Source organism: Chionomys nivalis, chromosome 2, assembly GCF_950005125.1.
Source record: "Chionomys nivalis chromosome 2, mChiNiv1.1, whole genome shotgun sequence".
Lineage (NCBI taxonomy): Eukaryota > Metazoa > Chordata > Mammalia > Rodentia > Cricetidae > Chionomys > Chionomys nivalis.
Window position 1 is genome coordinate 21,745,201 of NC_080087.1, and position 20,458 is coordinate 21,765,658.

Genomic DNA, 20,458 nt, shown 5'->3' on the forward strand with positions numbered 1-20,458 from the left:
TCTCTCTCTCTCTCTCTCTCTCTCTCTCTCTCTGTCTCTCTGTCTCTCTCTGTCTCTCTCTCTGTCTCTCTCTCTCTCTCTCTCTCTCTCTCACACACACACACACACACACATATTCCTACATCTACATGGCACTCAGATTTTCATTTTTATAATAAAGGACATTGCTCTTCTGGAAACAGGAGCTAGCTTATATTCTACGGTTAATTTCATTTCACTTTAAGAGTGGTACTGTAGAATTATACTAAAATGGATTTCCTACAGTCAGAACTCCTACTGATGATAGCTACGTATATAACAGGCTTCTACTGATTACCACATGCTTCCTCTCAGTACAACAGAGGTAAGGAAAATGGTGAGAGATAGGTTAAAGTTAGTATGTTATAGCATACAGAACAAATTTCTTATTAAGCACTGTCAATGTTGACTTGACAATAATTTAGAAATACTCTCTTATAATACTTTTATGTAGCTCATCCACTATGGAATCAATGGGAAGGTACCCACACACTGTGCTCAGTCTGATGCCTGAGTCTGACAAGGACTCTAGTTAGCACAGAAGAAGGTTTAAGGAAAGCAGTGCAGTCTTCCTTAAGACCACGCTCAGGAAAAGCATCCTTCACTGCTACTTCTTCCACCAAACTAAACGGGCATTTCAGGGAGGGGTCTAGAGAGAAATGTGGCTTCACCTGTACTATATGCATCTTGTTCCCTTATTGCAATCCACTACACGAAAGCCTGGGAGCCGTTCCGAGACTAAAGCACAGTGTGTGGATGGACTCTTCCCATTGACTTCAGAACAAATGAGCTGCATAAAGTATCATAGGGAGTATTTCTAAATTACTATCCAAGCCAACAATGACAATGTTTAACAAGAAATCTGTTCGATATGAAAAACTAGTTATCTATTTCAGAAATATTAAACTAGTATAAAATTTTGTAGAGTTTAAAATGGTTTTTGAACGGATGGGATATAAACAGTTTTAGTAAAAACTAATCTGTAATTGAGAAAATTTTACTTAGAAAAAAGCAAGAGAAGCAAGGAAATATGGATTTTGTCTTGCCTGAGTGTGCATCCTAAATGCTATTTTAAAAGGTGTTACATCAGGGATCATCGTAACATTGACTTTCAGTGGGATTTGCATTACAATAATCTGTAATATTCTGATCTCCACTTTCCTACTATTAAGTTCAATTACTTTGCATATTTATTCTACTCACCTAAATCGGGCTTTAGGTCAGTTGGCAAGCTTAATTTCCTTGACATCTTTGCTGAAAAACAAAATAAATTTTTAAAATTCTGAGAAATATTTGACTGATATTTATCATAGCAACTGATTTTCAAGAGAGAAGTGAATAGTTTTATTACTGAATCTAGACCCTGAAATAATTAAAATACATTTATAATGATATCAGGAGTGGAAAGTAAATCTTAAATATTTCTAAAAGTGTGTACTTACTTGATGTAATATCTTTGTATGCTTGAAGCTCTTACTTCAAGAAAGCATTTTAAACTCTTAACTTACAGTTACTGCTCAGACTACGGAGCAAAACCACTCCTCAGAGGATGTGTTGCGACGAGGCAACAGCCACAAGCACAAGCTAGGGCGCGTGACAGAACATTTTCCTAGCTCCTGGCTCCTGGGTATTGGACTCCTTGTTTTTGTTTAAAGTTAATTTTTAGAATATAAGACATGCTTATATCTCTAAACAAATCAAAGTATGCAATTAACATATTTTATGGAATCACTATTTGACATAAATTAATACTTCCATTTCTATTTTAGTGAGAAAAACACAAAGTCATACTTAATCTAAAATTATGGTATTTATATAAAATATCAATATGGTCCTTTTATATAAAAGAAACTTCAAAACTTCATCCATAAGTTTCATGGAATTCACTTTCCATCCTCAAAATCAGTTATTGCTTTCATTTAGGAAGTGGTTTAAAGTTAGGAGTCAGTTTGCTACATCTATTATGTTAGTGGTATGGCATGCGGCATAGACTAGTGCTCCCAATGGGAAAGTTTGAAAAAAATAATACTGGTTAATACACAAATGCACACATTTGGTTACAGTTGGGACGGTTAGGAGATACTTAAAGCACAGACCCTGCTAGTCCACAAGGGCGCCATGTAAACAAAGAGAAATCCAGTCACAGTACATGACTTCCACATCTAAAAAAACCATAAATCCAATGTTAGGAATAGGCATTAGGTAGGCTGGAAAGGTCCTAGGGCGGGGGAGGAGAGTCAGCTTGTTATTTCTTAGCTTGACTAAGCTAATTAGAATATTCTAACAAAACAACTGGCCACGTTTATCCATCAGCTGTCTCATCTTCACCAGCATACTAAATCTAAGACAAGAGATAAAAGGTGACACACAATCAAAGTAGCTGAAGATAACCATAGCTGTTGACCTTATATACCTGGGTGCTACTGTATTTGATGTACAATATGCTTGGAGTCAGAAGACATTGTGTCCCTCAAACAGTGCTCTAAAGGCAATATTATTAAGTCAACGCTTACAAAGAATTCACAGAAACATTCACCAGATATCAGAGGTCCGATATGAATTGATTGATAAGTAACATGAAATAGAAAAATCAGGCTTACATAGCTCAAAAATAATTTCTAAAAGACCCTTATGCCATCTCTCTGACCCCACTACTCTGCTTGGTCAGATTATTGTGAGCCACTAGGATTCATTCTCAGATGTGAATGTGTCCATTCATCACTTGTTACTGCATCTATGATGCTTCCTTACCCTAAACTTGATGACATTTCTAGTAAAAGAGGCGAGGGACCTTTAAGACAAACGTACAGAATTTCATGCATTACTCAAATGTTTTGTTTTTTCGTTTTTTTGTTTTTGTTTTTGAGATGGAATTCTCTATGTAACAGTCCTGGCTGTCCTAGAACTTACTCCAGAGAACAGGCTGGCCTCAAACTTACAGAGATCCACTTGCCTCTGTCTCCCAAGTGCTGGGATTAAAGGTGTGCACCATGATGCCTAGCTCAACCTTTTAAGTTCATTTCAAATCCAAAATTCAACAGATATGTATAAAAAAAGAAATATCACAACTACTTGTTATAAGTAACAAGTTTATCTCTCTTGAAGTAATTTACATGAAATGAACATTTAATTAGAAATGTTTTATTAATACTTTCAATAATCAGATTTGTGGTCCTGCTAAAAAAAAATTTTAGCAACAAAATTCTGAATTTCATTAAATACTTTTGCTTTTCTTTAGGATTTCCACTAGAAGAAATTCATATAACCTCAAGTATCTTTAGAAATGTAAACAAATCTCTCCAATAAAATAAAAACTTCTGTCTAGCACTATGATTTCTTTATTATATAAAATATGGAGGATAGCAAATATTTCGGTATTGTTTTTAACACCGAGAAGATAAAATGACACATACAATGACTAGGAAGATTTTCACTATCAGCTTGTTACAATTTTCAAAACATTTTAATTACTTCTGATAATTGTTTTGTCTCCAAACCCTTTTAACTGTAGAACTTTTTAAGCCAGTGTCCACCAACTCAGTTGGTCCTCAGGTCAGCACCACCCAGTGAGACTGTGGACACAGCATCACCCAGTGAGACTGTGGACACAGCATTTAGCTTCTCTGAGTATCTGTTTCCTGAGATTAAACAAGGGAGAGAAGACTGAAGCTGTAGGATTTATTAAAGTCTGCAGAATAAAGGCAGAGAGAGGAAATTTAAGCTGTGTTAGAGCCATCAGGAACCAATAAAAAGAGCACATGACCAGTGGACAGCACTCATGCCAGTTACACTGATTCAAAAATGGCAATGGGGATGTTCTGTCAGGAACTCACCAAGGCCAGCTGGCCTGGGTCTGGAAAAGCATGGGATAAAACCGGACTTGCTGAACATAATGGACAATGAGGACTACTGAGAACTCAAGAACAATGGCAATGGGCTTTTGATCCTACTGCACGTACTGGCTTTGTGGGAGCCTAGGCAGTTTGGATGCTCACCTTACTAGACCTGGATGGAGGAGGGTGGTCCTTGGACTTCCCACAGGGCAGGGAACCAGGATTACTCTTAGGGATGATGAGGGAGGGGGACTTGATGGGGGAGGGGGAGGGAAATGGGAGGTGGTGGCGGGGAGAAGGCAGAAATCTTTAATAAATAAATAAATTAATTAAAAAAATAAATAAATAAAAATACTTTGACATGTCGCACAAAAAAAAAAAATGACTCTAGGCTTTACTGAGAAATGAGCCATTGACTGAATATCCACGCTCTTAGAATTGGAGAGATAACGGGGCCCCTGAGGTTTAATCTTCTCCATTAACCAATGCCATAGAATTAAAATTACCTACCAGGTAACACAGAGAGGTGTCCATTAAAAATAGAGTTGTATTTCTATTTGTTTTGCCACAATACTTACTAAGTAGCATTATTTTTGAATCTCTATTCTTTAATTTCTAAGATTGTTCCCCCTCCCCCTGGTTTTACACATTCAGGCAATTTGGTCATCTTTCTTGACACACAGAAACTAAAATGGACCTGGAGGCAAGATAAGACCATGAGAAGTAACTAGAAATCAACTTTTAGCATGGCATGAAACAGGATAATCACCAAATAGGAATCTCCAGGAAAGTTAATTCTGATTTTCTTACCAAGTAGTGCTAGCATATGCATCATAGACTATACACAAAGATATCTTAGAATATTTTATATATATATATGTGTGTGTGTGTATATACATAATATTGCTATGTATAACCATTTCTATGTAAGCCAAACTATCAATTTTTTTTATTTGTAGAATCTCACTTCTAAATATTCATAAAATGTAAATGAAGAGTAAATAAAAACAGTGATTTATGGAAACCATTAACAGTTAAAGAAAAGTTGTTTATTTGAAAATTACTGGTCTTTAAGATATTACTATAACATGAAGAAGAAAGCATGCTACATGTGAAATACATGCATGTAACTTCCTTTATGCATGATGTTGCTGCATTATATTCTGCTTTAATTTCTTTAGAGGTTGTTCCTCTTACACAAAAGTGAAGAAGTCATTGCCAGAGCCATTTCCTGGGGTAACTGCAATAAGGAGCCAAGAGATGAAGTGGGGCTCTGGGTTCAGGGGTCAGTGTATTCCGGTTTACTCTTGTTCACTGTCTTGAGCCTTGTCTTTGAGACAGACTTCTAAGAACTATATAATATGCTTAGGCAATGGTACCAAAGTGTTGGGCAAGATCTGGTATTCAGACAGAATTTGCTGTTTCTCTTCAATTAATGTATTTTACATTTTTATAAACTTTATTATAAAAACCATGTAAAACTTACACATAGAATTTGGTAATGAGTCATTCTCCCCAGATTATTGTGTATCAGATCAGGGCCATAGCAAGATTATCTATCAATGAATTGAATAATATGTTTCACATATACACACAGTGCCAGCAGTGAAACTGGACCCTGGCTTACATTCTGCATTGTCATTTGGCTGTGGAGGCAACAGCTAACTCACACTCAGTCTCCTCATCTGTAGAACACAGAAATAACAGTCCCCAAGACTACTAAGTGCTAGTACGATGCTAGGAATAACACATAGATAATCGTATTAAAAAGCCATTTAAGCCATCTTCCTCTGCTATCAAGGCACTGATAAGGAAGAAAAAAAAAGATTTATTTCCCATGCTTGGGGGAAGGGAAAACATGATCAAAATATACTGTATTAAAAAAATTTATTGCAATGAAATAAACTTAAAAATAATTCTAATGTATGAAAGAAACGCTGTACCACCTCAAGCAACCCACATACAATCTCTGACACCAGCAACGATTATTCTCCAACATGAGAAACTTAAGAACAATGCAATTCAGTCAATGATCCCAGGTAGTTCTCTCATCAGTTTCAATCTAACTTCACAAGGCTACTGCAAAGTCACCTAAAAAATGTCTGTGAGTGTTCTGTGTTATGCTGGCAATGCTGAAGGAACCAGAGTGGTTTTTATTTTTTATTATTTTTTTGGTGATAAACAGTGTTTTCTTTATTTTTCTACTTTTGATTGATGTTAACATTACTACTTTTATCATATAGCCACTTTACTGTAGAAAATGTAACTTTTCCATAATTTTTTTTTGCTTTTTAAAGTATATGAATATTTTTTAATTAATTAATTATAGATTTCTGCCTCCTCCCCGCCACCGCCTCCCATTTCCCTCCCCCTCCCCTAATCAACTCCCCCTCCTTCAGCAGCCCGAAGAGCAGTCAGGGTTCCCTGTCTTGTGGGAAGTCCAAGGATCTCCCCCCTCCTTCCAGGTCTAGTAAGGTGAGCATCCAAACAGCCTAGGCTCCCACAAAGCCAGTACGTGCAGTAGGATCAAAACCCAGTGCCATTTTTTTTGACTTCTCAGCAGCCTTCATGGTCCGCTATGTTCAGCGAGTCCGGTTTTATGGTTTTTATTTTTAAGATGAGAAACAGATTTTAATTTCTGTATGTAAGAGTGCTTTGCTTGCATGTACCTAGTGACTTTGGAGGTGAGAAGGGGTCAGATGTGGATGCTGGGAACTGAACTTGCATCCTATACAAGAGTATTAAGTGCGCTTAACGGATGCTGAGCCACCTCTCCATACCCAAGTCCTAGTTGCATGTTCTGTGATAATTATTATTATAAAATAGACAGTAATGTAGAAAGGTGATATAGAGATTACATATCTAATGGAGAATATTTCAACCACAAACCCTTCACAGTAGAATTTGGGGCAGACTTCATTTGAAGAAGGAAAACTTGAGATGTTAGCTTTATTTTTATATACCAAAATTGTTAAATCAAGAAAGACACATGACAAAATCTTCCAATATACAATACAGATACTGCAGGGAAGGAAAATGTTCCTGGTTAAAAATAATTAGGAAGAGTCACATACTGGTATAACTTTGGATAGCTGGATAAAGTCAACATATTTCCTAAGAAGCAATCCTAAAAAAGTTGGCATTACAGAAAGAAAAAACACAAAGAATGTAGAAGAAATGAACACTGTCCAAGTATTACCCTTCCACGCGTGTTGTCTAGCCTAGAAAATTTGTTCATAAGGTTTCTCAAATAAGGGAATACAAATATTTCCAGTCATATATCTACTTGAAACAGAAAAGAGGGGAAGGTACACATTAATAAAGCTATATTGCAGTATAATAGACATCAGGCAGAGGCTACATTAACGAATTTAACCATCTGCAAGTTCTTTCAGGTCAGGCAATTTACCGGTATACGTTACACAGAAAACCTGCTGTAGGAAAGAACTTCTACAGTGGTGACAGAACCAGAACGTAACAGGATACAAAATGCTATAAAGGAAATTAGCTGCAAAATTAGTATGTAATTAAAGTGATTTAATTATTATTACCAAAAGATTTACTAAAAATCCACAATAAAGAGTAAATAATTGATAAGAAGCCCTTTGCCCGAAAATAAACCATTTTATTTAAGATTGACCAGAAGACTAACAGTTATTCACCATTAATCTATCTAAACAGGGTTCAATTTACAATGCTAAGAAAATAAGGGTTTTCTTGCAGGAATTTTTGAAAATTCAACAATATATTCAAGGTTATGAAGTGAGAGAAAGCAAACCTCTTTCAGTCACAGAGAAACTCATCCTCTTTACTCCATTAGAGGAGTATGTGGTAGGGACGTTGATACACTCGCTTGGTAGAAGTGCTTGTCTTACAAGTATTAGGACCTGAGTTCGATTCCCAGAACCCACATAAAAAAGCTGGGTATGGTGTTGTGCACTAACAGTCCCTGAGCTGAGCAGGCAGAGAAAGAGATCTTGGGGTTTCCTGGCCGGCCAATCAAGTTAGTGACTTGGTGAGCTCCAGGCCAAAGGCCCTGTCTCTGGCAAAGCTGAGCCAAGCAAAAGAAACAACAAAAAAGTAGATGGCTCCTGAGGAATTACAAACAGGTTGTTTTGTGTACAAGTATGTGTGCATACACACACACACGTACACACAAGAGATTTCCTCATACTATGATCATGTACATACACATATGCCCAACAACCCCAAAAATATAAAAAGAAAAAAAAACAAAAATCAAAACAAATGTGGCAATGATGTAGGGAAAATTAAAAATACAACAACAACATATTAACTCTATAATGAACGTTTCACGGTTAAGTCAAAGGTGAACTAGGGCTTTTCTAAATATTATTTTGTCAAGACTTTCAAAGTTTTGAGCATCCTTAAATTTTTATGACCAAATAAGGCAATTCTAATTTGATTATGTTTCCAAGCCTGGTGGTTATATATTTATTTTTAGGCTTTAAACTTCAAGGATCTTAGACCGAGAAACTCATTACAAAATATGCACAAAACATCCAGAGTAGAATAAAGATTTTCGTCCATGGGAGGTGTTCAGTAGTAAACTGCCAAACACCCTGACACCAGTATTATTATAGACTGAAAAAGCCATCTTTCAGAAGATTGATTTTTGGTACGTGACCTTAAAAATATGAGAGATGGGAGTAAGGGCACAAAAAATACATGTAAAACTCTAAAGGAAAAGCTGATTCAGTTTAACATGAATGTAAGTTGGGTATTTAGAGCATAAATTGAACCCTGCTTTATTTGAAAACAAAGCAAAAGTTAACAGAATAATTCACACTGTAAGTCCAGAGAAAGAGCCACAAACCCAATTTAACTGATTTTAAGAATTATTTCCCAAATGCATTAAGAATAGACATAGCCCCAAGATTATTATTTAGCAAAGGAATAACAAATTAACACACAAGATGCAATGCACTGGATCAGTTTCTGCTGTTGGTTAGCATTGCATAGAGCAACAATTAGAAACAAAATAAAAACTTCTATTTCCTACCTAGATCACTGGCTACCATCTTGGAAAACTTTCTGCTTTTGGTCTTCACTGAAAATAATATTTTAATATAAAACGTCAAAATCTATTCAGAGTAAACTAAATGAATTTAAGTATAAAAAGAAGATACTTTAAAATAAAGATACTATACCCTTTTCTATAAAATTATTCACTTTTTGCTCATCATCTGAATTGTGTGGTGATGAAGAACCTACACAAATGAAGACAATGGAAGGAACAGGGGCACATGGTCAGTGACAAACGCAGTGATGGCACAGCAAACAAACACAGATTAAAATCCTGGTGACCACCAGACTTGGTGACCTCAAGTCTGAGAATATTCCAGTACTGCATTCAGTAGTATACAGTCTTGTATAGCAGAACCAACTATATAGAAATTTATTTCTAATAATTTGATTCATAATAACTAGGCAAAATCTTGTTGTACTTTATATTATTTATAAGTCAAAGAACACAGAAAGAAAAATATAACCTATTAAGTACATCTTGACATATCTTATAGATTAAATTATCCACTACCTTCCCACTGGAGATTACTTCCCCTTCTAAGTCCTCATGATACTTTACATATTTCCGATACAATATTTACCATTTAATTATGCAGTATTTTCAAATTTATTCACATATGACCTTCCTTCCCTAAAACAAACTTGGAATCAATTTTACACCCCATTTGTGATCAACGGTGTGTATTTCATGTAGATGTCACTAGTTCGTGTTAGGCAAATGAATGAAGCTTTTCTGCTAGAAGAAAATATATAAAAAAAACAACTGAGAGCAAATAAAAATATATCCTTTTATGCTTAAAGGAATCCCAGTAAAAATAACAAACCTTAGTGAATTAGGTAGAAACTTGAAATCTTGAACTTGACTTCCCCCAAAGTCATCTTTCTTTACTATGGCCAGGGAGACAGTCTAAGAAAAGCCTGCCACAAGGGCAGAATCCAATCGCCCATGGAGGTTTGCAAACACTACTCGCTGAATAGTCTATGCTGCTTTTATTAACAGCATCCATAGATTCTCCCCAGTCTCACTCAGAACTATCACAAAGCCATTGCTGACCACAGTGACAGTTCCAGAGAAGAAACAGGGACAGCTGTTTTTCATATATACACAACATAGTTAAAGAGGATAAAGGTCATAGGAACTTCACATTTTAAAATATTGTCATCTTTGATACCAAATGGCTGCATAAATTTATGGTAAGTGTATATTATTTTATATATTTCATATCAGAGTAATAATAGGCTAGCATGTCCATATATTAAAATTAAAAGAAGTTTGGTGTTTTCTAAACATAAATAGGCAATATGGTTGAAAATGCTTACTACTGGTTGTTGTACTTTCTATGATAACATACAACAAGTTACAAATTTATTTGAATAAATCTACCAGATTACTGTAATCTTACAAACACGAAAACCATACACAACTTCTTATTTTTTTCAGGCCACATATAAATACCAAAAGTCACCGTTTTTATCAAGCTATACATGAATCTTCATTTTAATAGAGCTCAGCAGATTTCTAAACTCATCTCAGCATTCTATATGCCTACATAAATGCAAACAGATGGATTACAGAGAGACTGCACCACTTCTCAAGTGCGAGGGGAAACAGTCAGCGGTCCCCGAAATAACAGTCTGTGCAGTCGTCACGTCCACCTGCTTCTGTGATGTCAGCTTCAGAAGACTACTGTTTATGAAAGGGTTTCTGAAAAGAGCCCTTATAGAAATTATCTGAGCAGCTGACTATTTTGGTTACAGGATTTAAATGACCCTCAATTTTCTCCACTGCATGCATAAGCTTGGTCAATGTTGGTTTTGACAGAAGGCACATGGGCATTTACATTCCAAAACACTGATCTCTTCTCAGTACTTCTGAGGAACTCATTCTAAGTTCCAATTCACTTTTATACATATATTTCTCTTCTACACATATTAACTTTTAAAATACCAACTATTGTTTTTAATAATTCAATATGGCCATTTAACAATTTTATTATCTCATTGTGAGTAATTCAGTCAAGCATTTTTGTTATTTTCACTCTAATGAAAACAATTAAAAATAAAAAGCTGTCTGTGCTCACTTTTAATCCCAGCACACAGGAGGCAGGACCCGACCTGGTGAGAATAGTGAATTCCAGGCTACGAAAGCCTGTCTCAAAATACCAAAGACAAATAGGTTAAGAAAAAGAAAATTGTGGCTTTTGAGTCACCTCAAACTAATTTAATCCATTTTTATCAATAGACTTTAATTTGGTAGTAAGATAACAAATTTTTCCTTTATTTCTCAACTAGGAAGTAAAAATGGATGATGGCAAAGCAATTGTAAATATTAAGAGTAAGATAATCAGGCCATGGCAACAAAGAATATTAGTAACTATCATAATGGAAAAATATATCCAGGCTGCAGAGGTAGCGACCAGAGGGGGCCTGACATGGGCATTCTAGCGCCCACTTCAGTGTGCTCAGCTCTGCACGCTGACATCCAGTGTTTCAGATGTTATCACTGTGAAGCTTGGCCTTTTTGAAGAACACTTTTTCTTGATGTGTAAGAACAGATTTGATTCCTCAGAATTCTGCCATCTGAGCATGAGCAAAGGCTAATCCGAATATACTACAGGTTTTATTTTTAGGAACAAGAATTCATGTCTTATCATCGATCTCTTTGATGTTACAACTTTAACTCTATTTCAAACTGACAGAAATGTTAGAAACAATAAAAACAGGTAACATCTCATCAATGCTAAAGTCATACCGAGTCTGTATATGAACCAAGAAGCAAAATACATTCTGAGACGTTGAGCCACATTTGAGTTTCCTCTACTTGGAGGAACTCTGGGGCAGGATTTAGAGTATAAATATTCTATGTAATTTCTATACTTATATTTAAGTATCATCTTAAATTTATCTAAAATTTTGTGTGAGTATTAAGTGCTTCATTCACCTGCCATTTTAAAGTTTGGCCTAGTATGAAGAGATATTAATTTATTTGGGTTGAATATAACAAAACAAATTAGCAATTTAATAATGATATGTTTCATGCCCAAAATACTCACTGTGCTCAGGCCCTTAGTATACTGACAACTGTATTTGGGGAAGGTAGGAAGAATAGAAATAAACTTAATGTACTTGGCAGGAACAATGAAGATAAACTACAGTTCCAATTCAAATTTAGAAAGATTTCAGTCTACAAGAGGGAAAGTAATTCCTTTCTACTGTCCACAACTTTACTGATAGGCAAGCAGCAGTGTGGCTTCTGTGGCTCTATGCTTTAGGAGTTTAATGGGCAAAGTGAAATAAGAGGTTTAAATAACAAAATACCTGTGTGGATAGACTCTATGTGAGTGTGTGTCCATGTGTGCGCTGTGTGTTGGCGTGTGCGTGTGTGCACAAGCGTACATGTGGAGGCCAAAGAGCAATCCTAGGTTTCATTCCTCAGGTGCTGTCGACCTTGTATTCTGAGGCAGAGGCTCTTATCTTGGAACTTGTCACACAGGCAAGGTTAGGAGGCCAGGAAGCCACAGGGATCCACTGTCTTCACTTCCCCAGGGCCGGGATTACAACAGCCAATCACTGTGCTTGGCTTTTCTGTGTGGGCTCTGAGGAACAAACTCACATCTTCCCAAAGGCAAGCACTTTACTCATGGTCCCTCTCCCTAGTCCACTCTTTAAGCTTGAAACATCAAATGATCAATTTGTGCAAAATCAGAAAAAAAGCAATTGTAAAAAGAAACCACAAACGCTTTCATCAATGTAGGGCTGACAAAGTGGAAGCAGAAACATGACAGTGATCAAAATACTCTGCACAGTGCACCCTACAATTCTTCCCAGTACAGGAGAATGGCTGGCGTAGGACAGAAGTGTAAACAAGGGGTTACTGATACTGAGAAAAATCTTGCTAAGAGAAAAGCTAATGAAGATTCCTAGGTAGAAAACATAATAAATTTAATTAAAACAATAAAGTTAAATTTACTAATGACTAGCAAAGCTACAACCTTGTACAATAACTCAAGACTGTACTTCTGAGGATACTCAAATGTCATAAAAACAATGCTGCTGTGAAACAGTAATATGCACATGGGTCACAGAAAGACCCTGCAAATAAAAAGAACCGTTTTGATAAGAACATAAATACACAAGAAATGACCTTGATCAAAATGAAAAACAAATGCAAATAGGCTACAATTTCACTAAGAGTCCATTTTTTCATACTGTAGCAAACTGTATCAAAATCTTTAATTCCATTTGGTTTGGGAGGTGTCATGAGTGACAAAGGGCTGGCCTAGTATGTACAAGGTCCTGGGTTTGAGCCCTACCATTGAGCAAAAAAAAGGGGGGGATCTGTCATAGCATTGGATTGGACATTATTTTATAATTATCAAAAAGGTGAATTTTCAACTAAAAATTCAACTTTCCATGATCCTACTTCATTCTACTAAACATCAGGAGTATCTAGAAGCATAGATCTGAGATAGCTAGAGCATCGATTCAATGGTAGGTGGGAAATACATTTAACACTGTTATCTGTAAGAAAGCTAACTGGGCACTCAATCATTCAAGCCTGAACAGACACAAGCTATGAATTTTTATTAACATGAGCCACATTTATTTCCCCTTATTAACACCGTTATGACTTTAAGACAAATGATATGTTTCTCATATGTAGTTATAAGTGCATATAAAATTGTACTGATAAGCCATCTTAGTTTTTTTAATCTTAATTGTTAATGAAATAAAGCCAGATTACCGGAGGTTGGAGACTTGCAGCGATCCTCTGTGACAGCAGTTCCTTCAGTGATGTCACACAGGCCTGCTGGAAAGCAGAACAAGAGCAAATGACACCACACCCATTACACAAGCTCGTCTTCCACGCAGGGCTTATTTCACTGCTAACCACTTAGAGACAGATTAACGGATATGGCAATGGTGAGGCTTGAGATGGGAGCATTCTGGTAATAAACTATCTCCAATTAATATGGCTGTGGTCCACTGAACAAGAAAATTTAGAAACAGAATTTCTAAACGAAGTGATTTATTATTCTTGGATATCAGATATGACCCAAGACCTGTACAACACCAGAGCTGTGGAGACACGTGACTTTCTCAAAAGAGAAGAAACACTTACGTTTGGTAATTTTTATATCACAAGAGTCTTCAACTCATCTTTCTAAGTGGTTTTCCTTAAGTCTTGAATACATTGCTTAAATATTTTTAAATGATTATGAAAATATTTTGTATCTCTTAAATTTGTATTATTTTAAATATTGCTCATTATCTATCCTATTTTGTATCCCTCTTAAAAAACTATAGTATCACATTTTAAAAGCTCTTAACAAAGACTTCTCTCAAGGCAGATATGAATTACATAAATTATATATGATCCATACTATAATTTGGCAGTAATTATAGACAAAAAAAAACAACTGCAAAGTATTTTATGAGGAGGTAAAGGGAAAGGATTAACAGAAATGAAGATATCTGAAAAAGTCACATGGAAACCTATCATATCATAAATCAATAGTACTAATGATAATAATAATAAAGACTAAAGGGACATACATTGGATAGGTGGATAATGATGCTCAGACTACTCAACAAAAAGGCCAACATCGCATGCAAGATGCCTCCCTATGAGCTGTTGGTCTCGAAGGCACCAGAGGTCTCCAAGCAGGGCAGGTCACTGCTGAGGGTGAGGCCTTTCTGCTGGACACAGCACATGCTCTGGCTTCACCCACATCAGCCACTTTCTGATTGGACTGAGGCCTATCCCACAAAATAAAATTCATGCTTGGCACTGTAAAAGTAATTAAAATCCCATGACAGGGGAAGTGATATGGCACATGTGTGTTGTGTGTGTGTGGGTGGGGGTATGTGGGTGGGTGGTGTGCGTGTGAGTGTATGTGTGTGTGTGTCTGTATGGGTATGTAGATGTGTGTCTGTATGTTATGTGATTGGGTGTGTGTGTGTGTTTGTATGTGTGAGTGTGTGTGTGTATGTGTCTGAGTGTGTATGTGGGTATGTGAGTGTGTGTGTGTGTGTCAGTGTGCGTGTGTCTGTGTCTGTTTGTGTCAGTGTGTGTGTGTCTGTGTGGGTATGCGAGGAAGTCTGGGTGTGTGTCCATACGTGTCAGTGGGTGTGAGTGGGTTTGTAATCTCCTACTGTTTTTGCTAAGCTGATCCAGTGTCAAACTTCCTTCTAAACAGTTATGTTTCTACTCATAGATCAATGCTCTCTGCCTCTTTTTGCAGTGGGTTAAGCGAGAGACCCATAATTGGTCATATGCTGAAAATATGTGACTTGCGTGATCGGCCCTAAACAGGACATCTGTACCAACTCCTCCAAGGCCTGGGGGACACTGCAGAAGAGTGGGCAGAAAGAACAGAGGGCTGAAGTGGCAGCAAGTGCTGTGGACTGCTGTCTTCTGACATGACATTGCTGTTACACCCATACAAGGCCTCATGTGACTGGGCCAGTCACCATTCCATCACAGGTGTGGAAGGGGACTCTTGCACCTCTATCACTCTTTTCAGAGTTACAGGCAGCTAATGGTGGCTGAGGGTGAGGGGACCACATTCCTCATTAGTTTAGCAACTGGTAAGCTGACCTTGTTCAAGTAAATAACCTTCCCTACCTATTTCATGCAAGAAACCCTAACTAAATGTAGTAGGATGGAAACACAAGTGTGCACTAGCACGCACACACACACACACACACACACACACGAGGAGAACTTATTGGGAAATTTGAATTAGTTGAGAAACTGGACTGTACATTAAAGCCCCAGAAAAAGACAGGTGTCATACCACGGATGTCACGGGACCATTCAGAACCTGCTTCCTATTATTTCATGAAATAACAATCTTACAATTGCTATGCATAGTGCATATGCATAGTACATAGTACTTAAGTGCGTTTACACAGTCTTTAAAATACTTTTATATCCGTCTCTCTAGTCAGTGAGTATGCATGTATGTATGTGTGTGAGGAACAGCATGCTTCAGGCCATATGGAAAGGCTAGAGCACAACTTATGGGAACTGGTTCACTTGTCCCATGTTTACATTTAGGGAACTGCACCAAGGTCACCAGGCTTGGCAACTAGTGTCTCACCCGCTAAGTCATCTGTCAGCATGCCTTTTGCAAACCTGTAAACCCATTTTACTGAACACATACGCACACACACACACACACACAAGCACGCACGCACACACACGCACACCTCTTCTTACAGCTTTACTTTCTGTGGTTTCAATTATTCACTGTTAATCTGGTCTGAAATACTAAATGGTAAATTCTAGAAATAATTCTTAAATTTTATGTAGGCACCTTGTTAGGTAGTGTGCTAAAATCTCACTGCATAGGGCATCACTGCTCCACCTAATGCATATCTACCTTCCCATTAGTCAGAGAGGACTAGTCCTGCTCACTGACTAAACAGTCATAGTGTTGTAGTGCTCGTAGCCAAGTACCTTACAAAGGTGCAGATGCTGATGCGCCTACGAGAGCCATTAACTGCTTTGAGTACCATGCCATATCACCACAGGGAGGAGAAGCATGCACAGCAATAAGACATTTTGAAGCACAGAGACCATTTGCACATAAGTGCAATATAGAAATATGAATTGTTCATTTTAGTGTGTTACTGTTGATAATCTTACTGTGCTGATGTGGGAGTCTTTTGTTTTGTGTTGATTTCATTGGTTAAATAAAGAAACTGTGTTGGCCCTTTAATAGGACAGAAAATTAGGTAGGCAGAGTAGACAGAACAGAATGCTGGGAGAAAGAAGCCGAGTCAGGCAGTCGCCATGATTCTCCCACCCTACACAGACGCAGGTTAAGATCTTCCCTGGTAAGCCACCTTGTGGTGCTACACAGAATATTAGAAATGGGTTAAAGCAAGATGAGAGAATTAGCCAATAAGACGCTAGAACTAATGGGCCAGGAAGTGTTTAAAAGAATACAGTTTCCATGTAATTATTTCTGGTAAAGCTAGCCGGTGGCCGGGAGCTGAGCGGTGGGAAGCGGCCCGCAGCTCCTACTACACTGTGCCTCATTCTAATTGAACATTATCACAGGAATGTATGCAGACAAGAAAACATAATACACAGAGGGTCTGAAATGGGTTCCGGTATCCCCTAGGAACGAACATCCCTGAGATAGTTTTACAATAATCCTTGTGAGGCCTCAATCCGTATAATAATTTAATGGTAATGTAATAACAAAGTTAACATTTTCAAACTTCAAATGATAATATTTTATTTTATAAAACAAATTAATAAGTGACTCTAGAGTCCTAATCAAAACAGACTCCATCTGTTGGTAGTAAATACAATTCTCCATTCAAACTGACCTTTAAAAAGGTTGAAAACAGTGTGATGGCACTTGTACTACAGAGTAAGGACACACTACAAAAAGAAGGAGGAGGAGGGGGAGGAAAAGGAGAAGGAGGAGGAAGAAGAAAGCAGCAAGCTAGGTTCCATAGCACATATCTGTAACTCCAGAGTCAGGAGAGGGAGGCAAAGGCAACCCTTGAGCTCACTAGCCTGCTTCTAATTTTAAGACAGGGTTTCAGCAGCCAGCCTTGAACTGGAGGAGATCCTTTTTTGTCTCGGCTTCCCACATCCTAAAATTGTATGCATGCACCCTAATACTTGGGTAAGAATATCATTATTTTTATATCAATACAAATTTTAATGCCAATTATTATCCATTAATTAATTTTATATGAAAAATAAGTAAATCAAATTTGAAATCAGAAGCACAAATATTCTCAAGATATTACTAAAAACGTCAAAAATTAACCCTGCTTTCCTTCCTTCTACGAAGTAGTCTCTTCTACATAGATGTATACCCCCAATTTTTAGTTAAGAAACCTTAGGTAATGATAGTATGGCAAAATTACAACGTGAAACATTTTAGCATAATAAAACCTTGAAATAGTTCTCATATGCACAAGATCTCTCTCTTCAATATAAAATGAAGCAAATAATATTATAAATTATATTAAAGAATTTACTATAAATAATAATAAATAATAAAGTAGGATGCAATAAAATTTAAGAAAAAAATTAATTGTATAATAAACCTTGTCCTATTCTTAGATAAGTTCAGACATTCAATAATAAGTAATTTAATGTAAACCTTCTGAAGTATAAAGGGGAAAAGAAATTAATTTTAAGACTAGTAAGAATTTCACAAGTTTGTAAAATTTGAATTTTTTTATAACAACATGTTTTAATATACTTTCATAACTATTTCTTTCCTGGCTTTATAAGTTCGGTTGGGGCATATTGCTCAATTAGCTGTTATGAGATAACTCTAAATAATGAGTTTAGTCTTTTAGATGTAAAGTATTTTAGTTAATTAGTAAAATGAAAAAGGAAACAATGATCTTACAGAGAACAAAAATGTCAAGACATAAACGACTTACTTATAAAAGAAGAACGGAGTCTTTTCACTGACTCAGAGCTAGGAAGGCCGCACATGCAAGAAGCCACAGCCAGCATACCTTAGTGAAGCCATGAGGAGGGAGGGAGAAAGAAAGGAGACAGATACCAGAATGGCATGGCTGAAACAGAACTGCTGGAGATATACACGACAACATGATCGCACTCACAGACAGACAGGGCAGAACAAACCGTGAAAAAAATTCTGACCATTAAGGAAAAGGCCAGAAAAGCCTGGCGTTACCTTCTGTTTTGTTTCGACTCCTCACGTTACAAACCTGATAGCGATCATTAGCCAATAATCTTCTGAGAGAAGCTTAGCTGAGAGAATGCTAAAATGCTCTGTGTGTGTATGGCGGATATGTATATGTGTATGTATGTATGAGTATGTGTGTGTGTGTGTGTGTGTGTGGTGCTAGACTTCATGGCTTCCAGTACCCTGAATCAAAAAGAACTTTAATGTGCAGACAGTTCCCTAAACCAATGCTTACCAGGATTCGGCAGACGGATGAAACAAGCCCTGAATAGAGTTCCCTTTAATCCTGGTCCAGCTGGGAGGGTCCCCAGGAAAACTAAGCTCACTGTCGATTATTGTTAGAGGTCTCCTTAATATACCCCCATATCATATATATGAAGTTATCGGCTGTATATAACAAAGTAAAATACAGGCAAGAGGTACAGGATACTTAGCCAGAAATATGTGTATTCTATGTTCTAAGAGATATCAGCAATGAAACAGTATTAATACTAGATATTTAGCAAACAGCAAAGAACACTACAAAGATTTTTTTTTTTTTTGTATGTATGAGCCCGAGCTTGTGCCGAATCAAGGCTATCTATACATGCTCATTATCAGGGAAGCAAATCACCTCTGAGCCCACTTTCACACAGGAATGATTGCTTTCATTAGATGGTTCAAACTCAATTATTAGTTGAGAGGGACCAAACAGAAATCTATTTATATTCTATAACAACCAGACATACATTCCTAGTATTATGTCTTAGCTGAACTGTGACACTGGTTTCCTTGTGACATTAAAAGTAACCCTATCTTATTAAGAACAAAAGAAAACAAACCATAAAGGCAACACAAAACAAAAACAAGACTCCTATGTCTAGCTGGTCTTTGGTTGTTTATATATCCAGTTTAAAGCAGACTAGCTGTTTGCTTAAGGGAAGCACTCACAGACACAAGGGACATATGCATGCGAGCATCTGCAGCATTTAAAGCTCAGGAAGGTTTTCCTTTCTTTTTACCTCCTGAAGGTTGGCGCGATTTCCGAGGCGACCGGGGTTCTCTTCGGTAAGGATCATTTGAGCCGTACAGTTCTATGGTGCTGAGGTTGAGCAGTACTGCCTTCTGGAGGTAGTCAACCATCGCGATGCCGTTACAGTTGCCAAAAACCACACTGGCAACGGGAAGCATAAGTATCTCAGTACAAACAAGTTATTAGAAGAAATGTGAACTACAAAGTTGAAGGATAGGATGGTGGGCCTTTCAGAAAATTATTTTTCCATTTATTTTATTGACTATTAGTGTGTGTGTGTGTGTGAGAGAGCTCACATGTGGAGTTAGGGGATCTGGGGACTCACCTCAGTTGCCTGAAACTAAAGGCAAGGATAGGCATGGGAGTACAGAATACAGAGTCTTTCTCAGGGAGCTATTCATATCTCTGTAGATATTATCTATGTCATTAAATCAAGCATTAGCACCATTTATAAGAATATTTGACATAAAAGCTGAAGCTTGATCAGACCCCCCTCCCCCCACATACAAACTAAGCAATGTAAATGTCTATTTTTCTGTTCCTGGGAAAATGGAATTATAGGTTAGAATAATCTCTGGTAACTCCTCTGTCAAGAACAAAAAGGAAATATAAGCCTTGAGAGACTCCCTTTGAGCTGTGCAAAATGCTTTCTTCATTACAGTTTAGGAACCATAACCTAACTTCTGGTGTATAATGGATTCTTATCCTAAGAGCTCTTAAAGCATCTTGGTAGCTGGCACGTACAGGGGAGTGATGTCACAAAGAGGATGGACAAGACGTTGACTAGCAGACGATGAACTCAGAGAGGAAACCTTGCACTCGGGTGCAGAAGAGGACACTAGGCATTA

General features: G+C 37.1%; 1 protein-coding gene across 5 annotated transcripts in view; it reads right to left on the minus strand.

The window, feature by feature from the left end:
* The window catches only part of Stxbp5 (syntaxin binding protein 5), a 151,477-nt gene that overhangs the window by 19,448 nt on the left and 111,571 nt on the right, over positions 1 to 20,458 (minus strand). The window contains exons 18-22 of one of the 5 annotated variants that reach the window (XM_057763270.1): positions 19,600 to 19,751; positions 13,645 to 13,710; positions 9,023 to 9,082; positions 8,875 to 8,922; positions 1,222 to 1,272 (exon numbers count right to left, since the gene is read on the minus strand). In XM_057763270.1, the coding sequence (XP_057619253.1) occupies positions 1,222 to 1,272; positions 8,875 to 8,922; positions 9,023 to 9,082; positions 13,645 to 13,710; positions 19,600 to 19,751 (377 nt within the window). The remainder of the gene's footprint in view (positions 1 to 1,221; positions 1,273 to 8,874; positions 8,923 to 9,022; positions 9,083 to 13,644; positions 13,711 to 19,599; positions 19,752 to 20,458) is intronic. The other 4 variants (XM_057763272.1, XM_057763271.1, XM_057763275.1 and 1 more) reach the window with 4 other exon arrangements.